Source organism: Uloborus diversus, chromosome 8 (assembly GCF_026930045.1).
Source record: "Uloborus diversus isolate 005 chromosome 8, Udiv.v.3.1, whole genome shotgun sequence".
In the NCBI taxonomy this organism is placed as follows: domain Eukaryota; kingdom Metazoa; phylum Arthropoda; class Arachnida; order Araneae; family Uloboridae; genus Uloborus; species Uloborus diversus.
In genome coordinates, this window is record NC_072738.1 from 104,496,271 (window position 1) to 104,508,355 (window position 12,085).

The 12,085-nt window shown below is 36.4% G+C and overlaps 2 protein-coding genes across 2 annotated transcripts in view; one reads left to right on the forward strand and one right to left on the reverse strand.

The window, feature by feature from the left end:
* The window catches only part of LOC129228054 (rab3 GTPase-activating protein catalytic subunit-like), a 388,943-nt gene that overhangs the window by 247,910 nt on the left and 128,948 nt on the right, over positions 1-12,085 (forward strand). The window lies entirely within an intron of this gene.
* Positions 9,977-12,085, reverse strand: part of LOC129228056 (uncharacterized) — a 59,593-nt gene continuing 57,484 nt past the window's right edge. The window contains exon 5 of the mRNA XM_054862691.1: positions 9,977-11,496. Within this exon, the coding sequence (XP_054718666.1) occupies positions 10,322-11,496 (1,175 nt within the window). The 3' untranslated portion in view covers positions 9,977-10,321. The remainder of the gene's footprint in view (positions 11,497-12,085) is intronic.

Sequence of the window (12,085 nt, forward strand, 5' to 3'; positions counted from 1 at the left end):
GTTTTAAGAGGAAACATCATTTGTATCGTGTGTAAGTCAGAATCAGCCAGAACGCGCCGAGTAGTAAGTGGCGCATTCTCGCTGATACTATCAAAAGCAAAATAATACCAAAAAAACCTATTACAAATAAAACAAATGGTGCTCTCACTTTAGGGGTCATCCGTCATCTCTCCGTGGTGAAGCTTTAACAATTTTTGGAATACTTCTTTACCGCTATTCAGGAAAAAGGGCAAATTGGCTGCCCATCTTGTTAAAATTCCGTCAATGTCTAGAACAATAAAATAGTTTATTTATGAGGGAGTGAAATTCATTGCTTTCCAATTTTGATTGATAACCAATATAGTAAACAAGAGAAGTGGGAAGTCCATCTTGGTTTTTGTTTTTTATTTCGATTGTTTCTATAAAAAGTTTTGATTTTCTGAGTTGAAAGAGTTTCAGATGAAAATTAATTTACTTTGATGAATTTGATGATTTTACTTTAATTAATGAAAAATGATTTACTTTATCTTTTATTGGACCCAACTAAATGTGGACATTTCAATGGTGAAAAGAGACTTGATCTTTTTTACTTTGTTTTTCGACGATCTATTTGACATTCATTTCACATTTATTTTGACGCGTACTAAACACCAGTTCATAGAACAGCGCATGTTCTTTTCCTAAGAGGTTTTATAAATCGGAAAACAATATTAAAGTCATTTCCCTGTGTAAACTGTTATATCATCATATAAATAATAGCCGATGATCGAGCAACCCGCGTGTTTCAACAATGAAACTCGCGTCACGGCATAATAATTTGATAATGTGCTTTGGTAATGTTTAACATGCAGAGAAAGATTTTTATTGGGACTAGGCTGAACTCGATCCGGTAACTTAACTGTTTTACTGGTAATACTGTGTCATTTCAGGGGAATGAAGAAATGAAAAAGAGCAGTCAACTATGAACGCTATCTACTGGAGTTTTGGGTTAATCCACTGGAGTTACGGTCAAAATATGAACTATCAAAATATAGCATTGCTTCGTTAAAATGTTGAAGAAGAAAAGCAATTTTCACCCGTCATAACTTGACGGGCGACATTCTAGTAATGAAATAGTCGTTCTGATCAATTCATTTGCTGCGTGCTTTCTCTTTTAAGAATAAATAAATATAACGTGCACGTGGTAACACACATCATAATGCACACGAACTTCCCGTGAGTTAACTTAATATATTTGACTTAATATATATTTTTTTTAAATGTAAATCAATGTTGCATCGCTATCAATACTGAATAACAAAAAAAAAAAAAAAAAAAAAAAAAAAATCAGTCGCAAATAAATTGTAATTTCTCTTTAAGTTACTTATTTTGCTTTATAAAGTCAGTGCCTGTAAATTAATTCAATTTGGTTTTGTCGCTCTACTTAGTGTTGTCGTATAGAATGCGTTTTATGTAACACGTAACGTTCGAGTTTTACACATTTTTTGGTACATCCACTTTACTTATGAATAAAGCAAACTCAAATACATAAACAAGGCTTTCTTTGTGTCTCATTCGTGAAAAGTAACCCAAAATGACTTCTGAATTTAGAGAGCGATATGTCCAAAAATAAAAGGTGAAAGAACTGTTTAACGAACTTTTTTAATGGAAAGTAATATTTTAACGTGCTTATTACAATATTTCAATTTTATTTGTGTTAGCAGCCAGGAAACTTTATTGCAATAATCATTTGAATTTCCTTTCTGAAAACAAAGCATCACCAAGTCAAATATTTTGTGATTGGTGCGCTTTTTTCCTCTCGCCACTTAGGGAACCTCTGGACTCTTCTGAAAAGATAATAAAAAAGGAAACAACATAAGAAATGGGGTCGTTTCCAAAATTTTAAAAGTATTTTCTTCTGAAAGAGCATGCTTAAAAATATACACTGGTGTGCAAAAATTAAGGATGAAGTCGAAAAATTAGCATATCAGCTGAACGAAGAGGCAGAGCGGACAGAAAGACCAATCAGGAGATTAAGTAAAGTGATGTACGGTAGCACATGCGCAGATATGCAGGCAGACGTAATGGGGGAGTGTCTGAGTAGTATAAAGCATGTTGTCAGTGTAAGATCAGTATTTCTGGCAAAGAGATTGCACGCCGTATAGCAGTTAAAATCACACCGAGTTGCTGCCTCAGCGAGAAATGGCGAATAATCAATCTGTTAGACGACATCTGGATGCTTTTACCATAGTGTGGCTGCAGAGTTCGGAATTGCTCACAGCATCGTTTCACGACTTTGGAGACAATTTCAAACTACAGGAACAGCTATCCAGAGGTTCAATAGTGGTCGTCCACGAGGAACCACACCCGCAGATGACCGGTATATTGTCTTACAGGCCAGAAGAAACAGGCGGCAGACAGCGGGAGAAATCGCTAGACACACGACACAGGCGACTGGACGACCGATATCGCGTTTTACCGTGGCCAGAAGACTGCACGGTTGTGGTCTGTTTGCACGACGCCCTATACGATGTGTACCTCTAACGCCTGCCCATCGGAGATGGCGTTCTCTGTGGTGCCGGGAACACCGGAATTGGAGAGACAATGAATGGGGACGAGTACTCTTTACAGATGAGAGCAGATTCAGTCTGAGTAGCGATTCTCATCGCATACTCATCTGGAGAGAGCGGGGGAAGCCGCAATCATCCCTCGAACATCATTGAAAGGGACAGGTATGGAAGTCGCGGTGTTCTCGTTTGGGGAGGCAGCATGCTTGGTAGTCGTACAGACCTTCACATCTTCGACGCAGGTTCAGTCAACGGGACCCGTTATTGTAACGCGATTCTTCTTCCATATGTGCGTCTTTTTAGAGGCGCTATGGGTCCGCAGTTCCTTTTCATGGACGACAATGCACCATGTCATCGCACAGTAGCTGCCGAATAGTTCTTAGAGAGTAAGGATTTGAACGTATGGATTGGCCGGCACGATCTCCGGATCTCAATCCCATCGAGCATGTATGGGATTTTCTAGGCAGACGCTTGGCAGCTCGTACCTTACCACCAGTAACGATTCGGGAGCTTCGATTGGCGCTGCAGGACGAATGGGCAGCAATGCCTCAACAACTCATTGACACCCTCATTCTCAGCATGGGCAGACGCTGTGAAACCTGCCTAGCAGTCGGGGGAGATCATATCCCCTACTAAAGACCGGATGTTTCGTGCTGGACACCCATCACAGGGATGTTTCGGCCTTCAGTCGCATTGCGCTCCATGCTACTTTTTCAATAAAGCTTCTTTTTATCCCTCTGATTTCTCTTTTAGTAAGTGTTGCTTACATTACACATGTCCTTACGTATTGGGGATCTTACGGTATTAAATGGGTTGATTTGGAAAGCTTTTGTACAAAGTTATATTGAAAAAACCGTCTCGTCCTTAATTTTTGCACACCAGTGTAGGATCTGACCATTTTTTAAATAATTTGTTCAAGTTTAATATTTTTAAAGAATTACTTAAATCGGTGCGTTTTCATTGCTACGTTTCTGTCGTGTGACATCGCAAATGATGGAAGGAGGACATTCACAGAGAAAAATATTGATTCGCATCTTTACTCACGTGTATTGGCAACAATATGATTGATAGCAAGCGTAGAGCGCAATATTTAATTCGATCCTTGATTATCATAACGTGGTAGAAAGATGCGCCAAATTGCATCATTTGTGACGTCATAAAGACCACGCCTTGTTTTCAAAATCGGACATTTTAAAAAATGATTTAAAAAATAACTGTTGGGAAAATGAAAGTATTTTCTGGGTCCACGTTATTTTTTTTTTACTCATTCTATCAATTTCAGTGACTAAAAGTAGTACTTTTGACTGAAGAAAACATCCCTATTCTTGCTTTATTTTTATTAAATTTGACAAAATGGTAGACCATTTATTTTTTACTTCAGTGACATCAATCATTTGTCGTCCAATTCATGGAACATAAGACACGTTTTTCTTCAATATTGCTGGGCTGTCACTGTAATAATATTACTGTAATGCTTACCAACTGTATCTTTAAGAAGTAAGAATTGATAGCACTTTCATTAATGTGTTTTATTCATAAAACGATTGCATTATCGGGAGAATAGTGTATGAAAAAACTTACAGAAAATATATTATTCTTATGTCATTTGTTATTGTTGTCTGAAAAGCTATTTTTCTTGCTATTGATATTTTTTGTATGAGTATCAATCATTTGACTTAAAAAATTTTTTTATTGTGATCAAAGTCGCGTTTTCATCATCGCTTAGTGACATGGAAACTTTTGTTGTCGGTGGTGATTATTCATCAATTTGTACAGATTGCCTCACTGATATTATAAGACATCGGTCAAAATTTTGTTGCACACAATAATTCTTATTTATATAATGCTACGCCCTTGAAAGAGTCTTGGAGGGACTCTTTTAGGAGTCTCTTCGAAACTTTTGATAGGTTTCCTACAGTTCCAAATGATGCGTGGGTAATGAATTCTGAAATGTTTTTAACTGCATGCTTTTTATTATTTAGTTTCCAAATCAGGATTGATTTTCTGCCACGCAAAAAAATGCCATGTTTGAAAATTCGCCAATTAATATTTTGTCAGTTGATTTGCAACGTGGTCTGGAATTCATTTAAAAATAAATTGAAGAGTAAATGCAGTTGTTAAGATTGCTAAAAATAAAAATGCTCTGAAGATTTTCATCTTGCTTTATACTTTAATAATTCAAAAAGGCAAAGAGCTAATTACGTTTTTAGACAGTGCTATGTCGTGCTTAGTGTCATCAAATATGCGTCCAATCTTGTTCTGTGCTTCTTTGTTTGGGGTACATATACCTGTCACCAATCCAGGACATTGTGGGGAAAAACAATTAATGAATGTGTTTCAGAAGCTCTATTTTGCTTTTTTAAATGCTATTGCTTTTATCGGGTATGCGATTGATATTTATTCTAGAGTTTCTCGTCCTGATTACTGGAAGCATTTCATTAGAATATTCGACCGAATACTTTCGATTTTAATGCGGGTAATTCTATTGGCTAAGAAGAAACAAATTGGACATGCTGTAAATCAGTTGTCCTTGATTTCTGATGAAGTTGGTGTTGAAACAAAAGGTCATATGAAAAAAATAGTAATCATTGCTGCTCTGATTATTATACTTATACCTCTATCTCTTAATATCAATATCCTACTTTATACTAGCGAAACATCATACACCACGTGTTTTTCTGATGGAGTTCTGACTCTTTTAGTTTGTTGTTTTTCTCTTACTAATATATTTTTTAGCCTTGGAACTTGTAACATTGCTTTTGCTATTGTAATTATGTTGTACAAGTATACAGCTGACATTAACTGGACTTTTGCGAAGAGGATTAAAAGTAAAAATGTGTCTGGTGTCTCAAACACATACCACAAATTCTGCCATTTTATGGAACATGTAATACGAAAGGTTGAATCAGCGGTTTCACTTATAGTGGCACTTTTGTTTTGTTCAACTTTCGCTACTTTGTTTTTCTTTGTTACTTTGTTTACCAGATACTCGGTCTACACCCTGTACAGTTTGCCTCTGGAAGGTTTAGTATCTTTGTTCAGCATGTTGTGCATGTTTTGCCTGTGTTACACTGGTTCAGATGTAGAAAACTCAGCTCTTGCTGTGTCCCGTTCTGTTTGCAGTATTATACAGAAGCCGACAAAAATTGCCTCTAATGTGTCTGTAGAATGTGTAAAAGTTTCGGGCCTTTCTGAAAGTGTTTCAAAACGAAGAAGTAAGCGAACTAACAAAATAAGTCAGATGTTTGAAACTAATGCTCCTAAACTTGAGCGCTTAGATGCTACTACTCCTACAGAGACTTTGTTCAAATCAACCTTACTTGCATCAGAACTGAAGAATGGAGATTCAGATCCATGTATGGCCACTTCCCAAAAAGCATTACGCTCCTTTGATACGGGGTTTGATGCAATATTAATGAAAATGTCTTCTGCGACTTTTGCAGCAAATTCTCATTACACAGCATATGGAATGTTTACAGTGAACATGACTGTAATTATGCCAGTTATTGCTGCTTTAGTGTCATATGGATCCATTGTAGCTCAACTGAATATCTAACATGCAATTCTTCACTTCTGTGTCTTCAACATTAGTTATATTTTTTACTGTATTGCCTCTCTATTTAAATCACTATTTTCAAAGTTAATTAAAAGATATTGCTTCAGACGAAGCATGTTGAGGGATACTTTAACCGGATTATACTGTGTATTTAATGATGCGGCATCCATGTCGATATTTTCGAAACATTGATGTTTTTTTCAAACATGTACACACTGTAAAAAAATTTCCGAAACGTCACTAGGTATTTCCGTGTAACGTTTCGGGATTTTAATGGTTTTGATTCACTTCCTGGAAAAATCAATATCATTGTCAAAAAGTTTTCTGAATGGTTACAAGTTGCACGAATGCAGACTTTTCACTGTTGTGAAAAATATTTTTACCTCCCAGTTTAAAGATTGACTGAGCGTATTTATAAAGTGTATCGGCTTCAATTAAGTTACGGCCTGTTCATGCTAATTAAACTCCCATAGGGAGAGAATAAGTATGAACTACGTTGCTTTGCAAGAATTGAAGGCGAGTAAAATGCTCGTTACTTTCTTGCAATTCTCGCTTAGCTTTGGCCATATTTGCAATAATGCTCTTGGAACTTCCCTGATAAATCAGGAAGGTGCCAAGCTGTTATATTATACCTTTAAGTTTACTCTAATTTTCCAGAGACACAACTGGCTTTTAACGGGAAAATTTCTGAAATTTTCAGGAGGGTTTCCGGGACAATATCAGGAAGGTTGGGTGGGTGTGGTTTTACTTCCTTTTACAAAAAAGGAAGTATTGTATTCGTGAAAAAATTTTCACTCAAAAATCGCCCTTAATTTCCATTTTGCTCACCCCCAAATGAATGTTGAGTTTTTTTTTCGATTCGACCACATGCGGAAAAGTGCCTAAGAATGTATAGACACGCGAAATATCTATTTTGACCATCACCGAGGTAATTACAACGACTTTTCTCGTGACGTCTGTATGTATGTGCGTATGTGCGTATGTGCGTATGTGCGTATGTATCTCGCAAAACTCAAAAATGGTATGTCCTAGAAAGTTGAAATTTGGTACATAGACTCGTAGTGGGGTCTAGTTGTGCACCTCCCCTTTTGGTTGCTTTCGGATGTTCCTAAGGGGGTCTTTTGCACCTTTTTGGGGGGAAATCATTGTTAATTTCGATGTAAACTCAAGTGGCGTTATAATTTGTCGGACATTTGGCGATATATCGCCAGTCTTTTGGTCGCCAAGTTTTGTCGCCAACTTGGCGACAAATTTGGCGGAGTTTTTTTTTTTTTTTTGGTTTCAATTTGGCCATTGTTGGTGATGTTTAGAGAATAAATATTGAATCACATTAAAATAGCGAATAATGGGGAAATGACATTAAATTGGAGTAAAAGGAAGTCATGTGATGCACACATCAGCTCGTTTCAAGATATGTTACTGGAAGAAATTGGGCGCATTAGCTGCCCATTATTTTCCAGGAACGTTTCTGAATCGTTTTTACAGTGCAGTTATAACCCAGGTTTAACGATTGTCAATTGGCTGGAAAAAGTTATCGTTAAATCAAGGATATCGTTAAATCGAGGAGCATATACATTCACTGCAGTTAAACCCGGACTAGTGAAATATATATCATTAAATTGAGGAAATTTTACATCGGGCATTGTTAAATCGAAGTTATTCTGCATATGCATGAATTATTTTTCCTTTGTAGCATTTAAATTGAAAATACGATATTTTATTACACATGTTTTTTTTTCTTTTTTCTTTCTTTTTTTTTTAAACTTGGTTTGGTTCTTATCTCAGTAGAATCTTACAACTCAATTTTCACTCTTCCTGTGATCAGATTCTTCTATCATCGTCAACTTAACCGTTTAATCGGAGCATTTAAAATTGAATACAACATTTCAGACGCACAATACTAAAAAACTGAAAATAATTAATAAAATAAAAAAAAATATATTTGCCATGTTTTTTAAAATGAACTAAAAAGTATAAAATAAGTTCTCTAAGCTTCATGTAGATTTAAACCCTTATACAGTTTTAGAATTTCTTACAGATTGTGTGGAAAATTTGTGATTGTGAGTTAAGATGTTAATAGCTTTATTCGTTATGTAATAATTCATAATTGTTGAGCAATCACTTACTGCTAATTGTCCTCCCTTGATTAAAATTGACGTTTCGTGTCACTTTATACTCTTGGGTATCCGCGAGCTGCAGTGTGCACCAGCCTCCGTGTCCTTGTCCCTCAATCCTGGGCGATGGTGTCCATATCCCCCGAATCGACTTAATTTGTACCCGACCCTCTCGACTTTACACTACCCTTTTTAGACAAAAACAGCATGCAGCCCCTACCATTTATTTGAATTTGGACGTCTTAAATCCAAATTATGTTTATCGCAATTATGGTTGCGATAGGAGCCATTTGTAGAAAGAAGAAACCCAACGAATAGGGCTATTGCAATTCATGATTGCGAAAAACATACTAATTTGAATTTAAGTCAGAATTAAAACTAATGCCAGAGGCTGGATGATGGATTTTTTAAAAAATTATTTTCGTTTATTATTATTGATTTTGCTTTAAAATTGCAAAAAGCTGAATTTAAAATTTTTTTTTTTTTAAAATACAGGCTAGAATTTACTCCGCCGCAAAAGTAAGTTTTTGAGTTATGTATGAATTTTCGTTAAAGACTTCGATGGTTCAAGTCATCGACATTTTTCGTAGTTAAATGTTTTTCAGTCCATGTATCAAAAAGAAAAGAAGAAAAAAAGAGAGGAACGAAAAGGGGAGACACTGTAAATCTGGATCAACTCAAAACGTATAGTTCAAACTAATCGTCGTTGTCCGAGAACCTATCGTCTGAGTTACCTTCAGTGTTAAATTTCTACCATCTAAGTAAAAGGATTATTACAGTTAGCTCTCTGTTTAACGACTTTCAAGGCACCACAAAAAATCGTCCTTAAGTAGAAAGCGTCCTTAAATAGAATGCTGTTTACACTATAGTGGACCATCGGAGACCGAGGAACGCCGTCGTTAAATAGAGAAAATCGTTAAATAGAGCCTCGTTAGACAGAGATCCAACTGTATTTTACTTTTTATAAAAGCAACCTGGGTATCTATGTAAATACAACTTTGTCAGAAAAAAAAATTAAAAGTGCACTAGTTAATAGTTTTAGAATTACTCATGAGATAATTATGAACTTTTACTTGGACCCTTTGAGACTGTTTGCAAATGATGTCACGCTTTGAGTGAGTAGGGAGGAGGACCCGTGAAATTGTGAGTTTGTGACGAGGGATAGGGGCAATAATATGTGTGACATCAAGCCTTTTTTAAGTAACAATATGCCTATGAAAAATAGCGTGATTTGTGACAAAGAAGGAGGGGGGGGGGGGACAGTGTCGCTTTGTGACGCAAAGGGAAGGGGTTCAAAAAATTTAAAACGAAGTGACATCTTTTCTGTACAGCTCCTTATGAGATTGTATCTGCCCGTTTAGAATCAGAAAAAGAAAATAAATATTTTGGTAGATTGTATCAATAATATGTTCATTAATTCTTTACATTTTTCTTGTTATTTAGTGATCTGATGGGGATGTTTTCTGTGTTTTAACGGAATTTGTACCTTATTCCTTTTGCGCTCGTTATAAAAAAGTTCGACTGTATTTTATTTGTTATTATTTAAATTGCGACTATTGTTACTGGTAAGCAGTGTGCAATTTTGTGCTTAAAACCTGTTTCTTGGTTTCTTATGGTTATTACAAAACATGACTCTTTGAAATAAATAAATAATACTAATTTGTAGATCACACACACATACACACACACATCTGAAAAATCATATATAAAAATATTATATCACTTGAATCAGTGGTGTTCACTTTATAAGATGACTTTTTTAAGCATTTCCTCGTTTTACAGCTTCGCTTTTACGTTTCTTTCTGTCTCGCTGTTTAAATCACATTTTTAAAAAATTATTTTACTTAAAAAGTTTGGTAACTTTCAATGAACTGTTTGGATATTTCGCTGACATTGGCTATGTGAATGCTTGAAATGATTGTGGCACGACGAAAGTTTACAGCACCATTTCTATACTTTATTGCAAAATATTTTACAATTTCTCTCGAGTCATGTAAGGTACTTAAATAAAATCTGCTTTACTGGCATAGTAAATCAGTGTTCTTCAAACATATGTTTCATTGCCAAAAGTTTTCAATCATTTCGTGTAAAATAAATTTTACTTGATGATTTTCGGGTTAGATTTTTCAACATTCTGAATGTCCCGATTTATAAATAGTTACTGACGTCAAAGCGTCCTTGTAGCCAATAGTCCTAAAACTGCTGAACTGTGGCCTATCGGGATTTGAAAAATCTGTATATGGCAACCTAAGGGAATTCCACGATTCTGCGAAATTTCTGTCTATCGTCCTTTCGTTCACCGTCGGTTGATCACAGCGCACTCTGGGTATTGTAGTGACAACGTACTTGTTACAACCGACAGATGGTGGTCTTTCTTTGCACCCTTTAGAGAACCACTTTCTCAATTTGTCTGGTTTAAATTTTAGCAGCCGCTTTTGCCTGCACAAGAAGATTGTCACTCCGCTGACTATGAAACAGATGGCACAGGCTATTGCGATCGCGGCTATCTCTGTGGCATATAACATGTAATTGCTGGATGTTTGCACGGTGGAACATGAGGCCGTTTCATTAATTTGTGGTTGATATGTTTGCAAGATGTCCAAAGGCGTGGCGGTAATCCTGTCTCCTATAGGTCTGTGTTCCACATCAATTAGGCACACATCGTAATGTGTTTGAGAAGCAAGGTCTGTTATTCCATATTCGTACATTTGACCGTTTGTCTCGCTAGCAGCTGTAATATCGTAGACAGGAATGTCGGTGTAGTTGTCAGAACCCGTTCGCCTGATGCGAATCGTCCACTCGTGGCGGAGCGACACTGGTTCGTCTTTTGGAATGTGAGATTCTAGCACTTTCAGCTGCCATCGAATGTTGATGGCCGTGGCAGACACTGTCACTTCTTCTACTTCTGTGCTGATGTTGTCGCCACTCATCAATGCAGCACCATCAGGTCCCAAGGCATTGTCGTCCACTTCACCAATGTCTAGCAACGTGCGAGTCGCAACTTTGCGACATTTGTTTGGTTCAATGGTATATTTACCATCTTGGGCGATCGCAACGCAGACGACGTAGCTCGTGTGTGGCTTCAGACCAGCTATCCGTTGGGTGTAGACAGTTTCGCTGGTGATTGGTTGCTGTGTTGGTACGAGTGTCATCTGGTATGGGCTGTCGGTTGCGCGACGGTAGACGATGGCCCATTTTCGATTGTCACCGCCATTTCTGAGCTTCGGGTCATGCACCTTCCACGTGACAGTGACGGACGAAGCACTGCTGACCAGCTGTATGACGTCGTAGTCACGAAATCCTGTAACGAATAAAATGATTATTAGTGTTTTCTGTCGTGTAACATTTGTAGTTGAACATTTAAAAATATTTACATCATTATGTTTCAGGAAAGACATATAGTAAATTCTTGTTAGTCCAACCTTCTCTTATGAGATCAATAATGTTCATTTTATGAAAGATTTGTTTTAAAAGCATTTCCTCAATTTAAAGTTTTGTGTTTACGTATCTTCCTGTATAGTTTTCTAAATCATTTTTTTTAAAATTTCTTCACTTAAAAATTTCGGTAACCGTCTATGAATTGTTTGGCTATTTCGCTGATACTGGATGTGTAAATGCTTGAAATAACTGTTTGACGACCAAAGTTTACAGCACCATTTCTATTCTTCATTGCAAAATATTTTACAATTATATTTATACAAATATATTACAACACTATTTTATTTATTATACATTGTCCACAATAAATCGCGTTAGTTGTCCGAACGAACACGGCGAATTATGCTCAGAAAATTACTCTGGTCATCATGTTATAATACTTTCAACTTTATTTAATTCTGTACGTTTTTTACAGTTCATTTCTTCTGTCATTTGTTGAAAAATATATTTTC